The sequence below is a fragment of the Plutella xylostella genome, chromosome 14 (assembly GCF_932276165.1).
Source record: "Plutella xylostella chromosome 14, ilPluXylo3.1, whole genome shotgun sequence".
Taxonomy (NCBI): Eukaryota; Metazoa; Arthropoda; class Insecta; order Lepidoptera; family Plutellidae; genus Plutella; species Plutella xylostella.
The window spans coordinates 9,197,340-9,207,094 of record NC_063994.1 but is presented as its reverse complement, the minus strand read 5'-3'; the positions used below and the strand labels follow the sequence as shown (position 1 = coordinate 9,207,094).

Sequence of the window (9,755 nt, the reverse complement as noted above, 5' to 3'; positions counted from 1 at the left end):
AAATAAATATATTATAAGTATTTAGAACATTTTTACTAATTACTTACATGGTCTGCAACAAACACAAGGTTTTTAATTAAATTTGAAATAACTGTTTTCAACGATATTTCATAAACAACACTGTATTCATGTTTTTGTAGTGATATGTCGACAGTTGTTTAAATTAAAATAGCTCTACATAATAAGCTCGCATATAGCACTTTTTGACATTCTTTTTAATGTCAATTAACTTTTTGTATACCTTTAACAATTTTTCGCTATAGGTAGGTATGTTTTATAGGTCATTAATTACTACGTGGTATTTTATCTATTTTAAAAATAAAAATAATAATATAAAGTTGCTTTTTGTCCGATATTGTGATGATATGTACCAACCCTATATTTTTTATTTATCTCCTCTCCCTCTCCTTAAAAAGGACGTTTACAATTGCTTCTTACTCTCACCAAGCTATCTAATTTGCAATAATGTATTCTAAAGCATCCGCCATAGTGTCTTTGGCAATTTCAAGTCGGAATTCAGTCACGCAGTAAGTAGACCCATCATGCCAAGGCCACTCGTGGACCTAACGCGAATGATCACAGTTTTAACAGGCAGTGATATTAGTTTTGGTCATTTGGAACAAACTCTTATCCATAGTAAGCAGTATATTGTTTGAATTATCAAACGTCATGCATCCTATAGTAGGAACATGCGCCACTTTCACAACTTTCGAATCAGATAGAACATCTTCCAAAACCACTTTGTAAATACCATCGAGCCACCAAGCGTACACTTCTCCGTCTAAATCCATAGTCAACCCTCGGAAGAAGGGATTTTGAGATAACCTAAATACATCTGCGTTCTTAGTGGCAGTAGTTACGTAAAGACCGAAAGAACTTAAAAACACAACAACATTGTTATTAGTAATCACAAACTTCTTGATCGTCACTTTAGGCCTCACATTGCTTGGGTCACCGTTCTTATCATCTAGAAGTATCGACTCAAATTCATTACCTTTCTTAACTATAATCTCTTTCTCACTATTCCTTACAAAGTACACATTGTTTTTGTAGAACAGAGAAAGTATAGTATCACCATGCGAGCTGAAATGTTCAAACTTTTTCGCTTTTGTATCAAATTTGTAAACACCATCACTGCCTCCTAGATAAATAACATTGTTTACTTGATCTACATCAAAGGTGCCTAGATTTAGTGAATAATTGGAGGCAGTCAATATGCCGTGGTTGGTTGGTTCGGCGATGTTGACGAATCCGACTTTGTAGTACTCTGCGTCGTCAATGTTGGGTTCGAAGCTGTAGTAGAGGATATCATCGGTCCTCAGGAGGCCCATTTCGTTGATGACGACGGTCTTCCTGAAGTCTGCGTCCAGGTCGAAGAGGTAGGTGACGTTGTAACAGGTGGCGTTGACCCGGATGCAGCTGTCGCAGTCCGGGCCCTGGGCGAAGACCACGGCCGGGATCAGCAGCAGAAATAACAGCTTCATGGCTACTGAAACAATATTTATAGACCATGTTAGTGAAAATAACACAGAAGCGTATAATTGAAATAAGAGACTTGTGTAATGTTAATTTATAAGGAATGCCAGGGAGATTCTTTAATTATATTCTTAACACGGCAGCGGATACAGAGTGGTGAACTTTTATAGATTGAGGGGTAATTAATATCTAATCTATTGAGTAAATTTAGTAAAAATATTTTCCATTAGCAAAACACGTTATTTCCGACTTTCCGAGTGTCCCATGGGAAACCCAATAAGGTGAGGGGAAGCTCAACGGAAAATATTTTCGGACGAACAAATTTCCTGTCCAAGTTATGAAAAACTTTTCTTTTAAATACTTAATAAACTTTCCAATAAAGATTTATAGATGCTTTACCGTAAAATTCCTTGAAAAAACTATATAGCTGAAAAATCTGTATTTTTAGAAGACAGTATCACAAAAAACACACACTCACGCCTTGTACTACTAAGGGTGAATTCGTTCAAACATCACGTTACACGAGAATAACTATACCGGGATTAAAATTATACGCGAGTAAATATCTAGGATAAGTACATTTGCATTCTACCAAGTTATACCATGATTAAATTGAATGAACGAGGAACGAAACTGTAATGCAACTAAAATAAAAATAGCTGCGTTTCAAAGCATGCAATAGAAATGACATGTATGCCAACTTAGTTTGAATGGATTATAAAAGTATGAAATTGTTTATGTTTTAAAATTTTATTCGCTGTTGTTATTCTGAGACTTTGCCTTTTAACGTACTTTTGTTTATGTTTTGACAGATGTGTTTATATGTCATTATGACGGTTTTCTAATCAGCTGATGTGCCGCCGCCATTACAAAATTACTCTCGGATAAGCTCGTTACACGATCAATTTTGGCGGTATAACATTTTATTCTTGGGATAAGCTTGTTATCTTGTTTTCAGGTTTGGTAGAATGCAAAATCTGCCTACTCGCGAGTAACTGGTAGTTTACTCGTGAGTAAATAGTTACTCGACGTTGGCCGAATCCGCCCTAAGACAGTAAGTGCTTATATTACTGTTATCTACAAGATACGGGCTTTTTTAAAATTATAGAAGGAGTTGCAAAAGTGGTGTACTCATCGGAAAGGAAGTAGTGGTGACACAGGCAGTCAATCTGAACAACTTTAGCTGTACGACTTTTGGAAATACTCGAAAAGCATAATTTAGTATGTACGACTTTTGCAAAACCTATATATTGTTTTAAGTATCTTACTAAGGGCGGATTCGACCAACGTCGAGTAACTTTTTACTCGAGAGTAAACTACCAGTTACTCGCGAGTAAGTAGATTTTGCATTCTACCAAACCTGAAACCAAGATAAGTAGCTTATCCCAAGAATAAAATGTTATACCGCCAAAATTACCGTGTAACGAGCTTATCCGAGAGTAATTTTGTAATGGCGGCAGCACATCAGCTGATTAGAAAACCGTCATAATGACATATAAACACATCTGTCAAATCATAAACAAAAGTACGTTAAAAGGCAAATTCTCAGAATAACAACAGCGAATAAAATATTAAAACATAAACAATTTCCTACTATTATAATCCATTAAAACTAAGTTGGCATGTCATTTCTATTGCATGCTTTGAAAACGCAGCTATTTTTATTTTAGTTGCAGTATAGTTTCGTTCCTCGTTCATTCAATTAATCATGGTATAACTTGGTAGAATGCAAATGTACTTATCCCAGATATTTACTCGCGTATAAATTTTATTCTGGTATAGTTATTCTCGTGTAACGAGATGTTTGGACGAATCCACCCTTAGGGTGGATTCGACCAACGTCGAGTAACTTGTTACTCACGAGTAAACTACCAGTTACTCGCGAGTAAGCCGATTTTGCATTCTACCAAACCCGAAACCAAGATAAGTAGCTTATCCCAAGAATAAAATGTTATACCGCCAAAATTGACCGTGTAACGAGCTTATCCGAGAGTAATTTTGTAATGGCGGCAGCACATCAGCTGATTAGAAAACCGTCATAATGACATATAAGCACATCTGTCAAAACATAAACAAAAGTAAGTTAATAGGCAAATTCTCAAAATAACAACAGCGAATAAAATATTAAAACATAAACAATTTCATATTATTATAATCCATTCAAACTAAGTTGGCATGTCATTTCTATTGCATGCTTTGAAACGCAACTATTTTTATTTTAGTTGCATTACAGTTTCGTTCCTCGTTCATTCAATTAATCATGGTATAACTTGGTAGAATGCAAATGTACTTATCCTAGATATTTACTCGCGTATAAATTTTATTCCGGTATAGTTATTCTCGTGTAAGATGATGTTTGGACGAATTCGCCCTAAGAGCTTATAAACTCTTAAACCTTATACAGGGTGTTGCAAAAAGGGTATACTAAGCCGAAACCTACATGTGCAGCATGTTATATCTAAGCCCGAAACTGAAATCAGAATTTCAAAATTCGCGTAAAAAAAAAACATTTTCCATAGAAACTTTGTTGGTTACGTGACTTTTTACTATGGAAAATTTTTTTTTTTTCGCGAATTTCCAAATTCTGATTTCAGTTTCGGGCTTAGATATAACATGCTGCACATGTAGGTTTCGGCTTAGTATACCAATTTTGCAACACCCTGTATACAAGAGAATACAAGCTATAATCCCGTAGAGCGTAACCACCTGACACCGCTCGTACGTTGCCTGATTACCATGGCGGAAATGAATTAAAGTAAAATGCAACTGCAGTAAAGCCTCTCCCCTAAAGCCTTTAAACCGTTTCCAGATTCCTCCATTATGTTGAACCATAGACAAAAAGGCGGTGTTATTGGTTTGACTGGTGTATTAGATAGATAGATAGATAATTCTTTATTGCACACACAAACAGAAATTACACAAGGAAATGTACAACATAGACGGTACAAATGGCGGCCATATTACTAAGAGTAATTTCTGCCAGACGGTATTAGGTATATTCATGAGCTTTTCATCAGGCAACAATATTCAATTTCTGGACAACATCACTTATTTGCTACTTTTGCAAATCAGTAAAAAATTTTTAGCAAAAGATGCCGTTGAATGAGGTCCAAATGTGAAAGGAAAAATTGAGTAGTTCCATGGTCTTTCGTAGAGCTAGTGTTGCAAAAAACGTTCGCTTTTGCTTTCGTCTAGCGCGAAATTCGAAATAATTCAGCACACAGCTCTTCGCCTAATGGCCAGCACACTACTATTTTATACAAACCGATTTTGATACTATGTATGTCGGCAACCCGTCGAACCATAAGCATATTCTATGTTTGACTTCTTGAATATCTAGACTAAGGTACCCTAGCCACAGTCTGTACGCCCTGACCTAGGCAATATGCAGATTGTCTAATCCTCTTACCGCAGTGTTCCAAGGCAAAGTCTAAGTGTTTATATTGTATGTTTGTACGTTCAGAGTTTGGCTACAGAGTCAGGTAGCTGCCAAATTTATACAGGTTGTTAGAAAAAGGGCTGAGCAGTGTGTAAGCCAAAACGGGGTGACAATCACTCTGATCAACTTTTGTTCTGTCTTTATGAAATGATTTGTTTTTAATTTAACAGCTAAGGGGCCGTCCATTAATCACGTGAGGCTCAAAGGGGGGGGGGAGGGGGTACTGAAAACCTCACGAAACATCACGAGGGGGGAGGAGGGGTTCTCGTTAGACATCACGTGTATTAATTTTTTGTCAAAAATTAGGTAAGTATTTCTGAACCGATATTTTGGACGGCGCCAAAATTTTAACGATTTGTAGTATGACCTATTTTTTTTCTAGTCAAAAATTGCCTTTACATAGAATTCCAAAAAAATACACATGATCCAGGGGGGGGAGGGGGGGTTGGTCCCAAACCTCACCAAATATCACCAGGGGGGAGGGGGGGGGTCAAAAAATGAGAAAAACGACCTCACGTGATTAATGGACGGCCCCTAAGTATTATTATTTTTTTAACAAAAATAGTTGTGAATCATTCTTGCGCACGAAAGGTCACGTCCCATTACCATTACCTTTCAAATATTACTCCAATATTTTTGCTAGTACTAATAACTTCGTGTTTTAAAGTATTCTTATAATTTTTATTTTGCGGTTGATTGCCGACTTACAGACAGACTCAAAACAAAATGATCATAATATATAAGGCTTCGAATTTTGACTTTTCAGGAACGGACCCTAAAAATATTCCAATAGTAGTCTTTGCAACACCCTGTAGATAAGTCCGGTGCCTTCAGGATAGAATGTTGTAAGCGGTCGTTGATATTGGAAGACCATGTTAATAAATAAACAGTGCTTATACACAAAATATTTAGTGGAAAATATTAAAATAAGTACGTTGGAAATATTTTAAAGTGATCACCGCCACCCGCTAAGACAAAGAATATCTACTTACAAGTAAATGATTCGACAGAGAACTTTTTAAGTCACCGATATTACTCACTGAGTATGTAAGCTTAAGCGTCAATTCACACGTACCACAACCACACCACGTCGCAGCGACATAATGTGGTCAAGCTGTGGTTACGTGTGAATTGTGTGACAGCGGCTTTTTGCAGTTGCGTTGTGGCAGCGACAAAATATCGATGTGGTTGCGTTGTCGCTGTCATTGCGATGTGGTAACCACGTCGTCGTGTGCAGTTTTAGGGTCAATTCAGACGTACCACAACCACACCACAACCACAACCACACCACAACCACGCGGTGTGGTCGGGCGTATATTTTGTATTGACAATGAATAATCCAATTCACACGTGCCACATTTTGTCGTTGTTATCGACCACCTGTGTAATACGACCACATCGCAACCACAACGCAACCACATCGCAACGGCAACGCCGCCACGCGGCGGTGGCATCGCGACCACCTCCTCTCCCTATTAAATGCACACGACGACGTGGTTACCACATCGCAATGACAGCGACAACGCAACCACATCGACATTTTGTCGCTGCCACAACGCAACTGCAAAAAGCCGCTGTCACACAATTCACACGTAACCACAGCTTGACCACATTATGTCGCTGCGACGTGGTGTGGTTGTGGTACGTGTGAATTGACGCTTAAGCTTACATACTCAGTGAGTAATATCGGTGACTTAAAAAAGTTCTCTGTCGAATCATTTACTTGTAAGTAGATATTATTTGTCTTAGCGGGTGGCGGTGATTAATTTAATAATAATTGGCGCTAAGCGTCAATTCACACGTACCACAACCACACCACGTCGCAGCGACAAAATGTGGTCAAGCTGTGGTTACGTGTGAATTGTGTGACAGCGGCTTTTTGCAGTTGCGTTGTGGCAGCGACAAAATGTCGATGTGGTTGCGTTGTCGCTGTCATTGCGATGTGGTAACCACGTCGTCGTGTGCAGTTAATACGGAAAACAGGTTGCCGCGGTGTCGCCGCCGCGTGGCGGCGTTGCCGTTGCGATGTGGTTACGTTGTGGTTGCGATGTGGTTGCGATGTGGTCGTATTACACAGGTGGTCGATAACAACGGCAAAATGTGGCACGTGTGAATTGGATTATTCATTGTCAATACAAAATATACGCCCGACCACACTGCGTGGTTGTGGTGTGGTTGTGGCTGTGGTGTGGTTGTGGTACGTCTGAATTGACCCTTATACGGAGAACAGGTTGCCGCGGTGCCGCCGCCGCGTGGCGGCGTTGCCGTTGCGATGTGGTTGCGTTGTGGTTGCGATGTGGTTGCGATGTGGTCGTATTACACAGGTGGTCGATAACAACGGCAAAATGTGGCACGTGTGAATTGGATTATTCATTATCAATACAAAATATACGCCCGACCACACCGCGTGGTTGTGGCTGTGGTGTGGTTGTGGTACGTCTGAATTGACCCTAAGTGGGCTGGTCAAATCTGTCGAAGAACCGATAACCGATGGGGTAAACGTGTTCTGGAGTGGATCGTGACTAGGCAAACGTAGTGTGGGATGCCCTCCGGCTAGATGGAGTGACGACTTGCGAAAGTTATGATTAGATGCGCAAAGCTATAGATCGCAACCAGTGGCGTGCTTTGGGAGAGGCCTACGTCCAGCAGTGGTATAGGCTGATAATGATGATATAATGAATAAAGTAAATGTTGCATGGTGGTTCGATAGAACGGCTGAAGTAGGACTTTCATTGCTATTATTCAGCAGGAGTTAAAAACTGACTGATTATAATGATAATTTCTTCAGCAAATAAATTAATTATGTAAAAAACTGTGTAAAAGTAGAACTGCCCGGGTAAGTGGGCCGTGCATAGATCGATATCGCGCCGCTCTCTCTACACGACATTAACTGTGGTACGAGTACCATGAAATTGTCACATGTAGAGTAAATTATACAGGGTGGGACTTCACTAAATTAAACGGTGTTGCGCAACGATATTTTCATACCAACTAGATGGAGTGTCAGTGTATAAGAAACATTTCGACAAATAACAAAACTAAGCTCTTATTTAAATTCATCAATAACATTTTACATACCGAGCATTCGTGCAGTCAATACGTAGTGTTACGGGGGATTCAGAGTTACAATAGTGTTCATTAGATTTAGATTGTACTTAAAAGGGTTTGACAGTAAACAAAATGCGGACCATTTTGTAGCTTTGTTTTGTATGTGATACCTACTATATTTAGTTCGTTACAGCTTGCACGATCTAAGTACATAATTATATGATCATGTGAGGGGAATTTCCTTGAAAAAAGGAGGTCTTGTGAATTGTTAGGTGTGTGCATGTGTAGGGTACCTATTAGGTACCAGAGAAACAACTAGTATGTATATCTATCGAAACTATTATTTTAAAATTATTATATTTTTTTACCCGTTACGCACAGTGGTCACAGAGATTAGACCTCTTAGAGTGATAAAGTTACTAATTCTTTATCCCAAAATTCTGACCCCCTATTGTGAACTTGATTTGACATCGATTTTCGGATTTAAAATGTTTTGAATTTGACACTAATCACTTCGTAAATTTATGTTACTTACTTCGTTTTGACTTCGCGATACCCCCTCTGTCCCGGTTGGTACTTTAACCGGAATCTTGGACCCGGCGTTAAGTAGGCCGTAATATAGCATCGTGAATTCATGGCCTTCACTGTTTCAGCGTACCAATAAGTATTATGTATTAAATATCTGCATTGCGCAATATCCATGTGCCATAATATACCTATTATGATATTGGAATTATAGCATCAGGTGATTCCATTACCCACTTACTATCATTACTATTACTACTACTAGTTAAATTTTTATTTAAGTATATGACAAGTAGATACTAGTATGTTTTTTTAATAGTGTGTATGTACTTAACTAATTATGTGTTACTGTGTTATGACCAGTTTAGAATTTTATACTTATACGCCGGAATAACAAAGTCACGAAAGAACTTTAATATATTTGAATAAATAAAAAATAATGTCAGTAAAAAAGTCTCACACTTTACGAACTAACCTGAAAAGGCTCCATTGCTTTGCAGTGCAAATAAACAAGCAGGCTTCCAATTTCCAAAGTATAGTATACTTTGAAAGCTGAAATGTGGCAATGTCTAGGAGCAGCGTATCCAGAAAGTACCTCAAATGTTATACCGCAACGCTACGTAACGTCTGCCTTGAACTTTACCCTCACACTGTCGCACAATGAAAAAGCTCCAACAAAAATCAATACTAAACTTCTACCGAGCACTAATTCAACCGAATCCTTCAAAACTTATGATTAGCGTCCAGAAATAAATATAGCCAAAAAGGAGGGAAAATAAAGACTCACCGAATTTTCGGAAGTGTGCTCTGCCTTACAAAATAGAACTGGCTGGTTATATAATACTTGCTGCTTACCTCGTATCTCGGGACAAACTGGCTCCCGCCAACTCCGTTCCATTTTCAAAATATGTGTTCGAAACTTTTTGGCGCACTGCTATTTTTTCGAGGTTAGAATATTAAACTTATTTTAGCTACAGTTTTGTATTATTTAGTTTGAAATACGACTGACTAGTTGGGTATTTCTCATGGCACTGTCGGCTTGCTTTGCCCCATTAACATTGATACCATCGTGCGTTACCACACTGGGGCTGCCGGTTAGAACAAAGGAAACCGTGGAGACGCGAACATACGCTGATTAAATTAGCTTTAAACAGTAATTGATAATATAGCATATCCATGCCTCCTTTGTCGAAGCATACCTACCTTTGTGACTGGAGTTTGGATGAATATCCCGATGTTATTGATTTACTGATCACTTCATAGATAA

At 38.5% G+C, this 9,755-nt stretch overlaps 1 protein-coding gene across 5 annotated transcripts; it reads right to left on the bottom strand.

Annotated features, from left to right (window-relative positions):
- Window positions 1-316: 316 nt before the first annotated feature.
- Window positions 317-9,551, bottom strand: LOC105394078 (ommochrome-binding protein). Of its 5 annotated transcripts, none has more exons than XM_038120532.2 (2): window positions 9,344-9,551; window positions 317-1,486 (listed from the first exon to the last, which is right to left on the bottom strand). In XM_038120532.2, the coding sequence occupies exons 1-2, from the start codon at window positions 9,384-9,386 to the stop codon at window positions 585-587; spliced, it is 945 nt and encodes a 314-aa protein (XP_037976460.2). In that variant the 5' UTR covers window positions 9,387-9,551; the 3' UTR covers window positions 317-584. The 5 variants fall into 5 exon arrangements, with proteins under 5 accessions (XP_037976460.2, XP_011564219.3, XP_037976461.2 ...); XM_011565917.3 differs by having other exon boundaries at window positions 317-1,489; window positions 9,344-9,550; XM_038120533.2 differs by having other exon boundaries at window positions 317-1,489; window positions 9,276-9,362.
- Between the last annotated feature and the right edge of the window lie 204 nt (window positions 9,552-9,755).

What these genes read in the sequence shown, in the direction of transcription:
- LOC105394078 (XM_011565917.3), bottom strand. Translation starts at nt 9,386, where the DNA reads ATGGAACGGAGTTGGCGGGAGCCAGTTTGTCCCGAGATACGAG. An exon ending in AGTTTGTCCCGAGATACGAG is followed by an intron (nt 1,490 to 9,343) that starts GTAAGCAGCAAG and finishes ATATTGTTTCAG; the next exon opens with TAGCCATGAAGCTGTTATTT.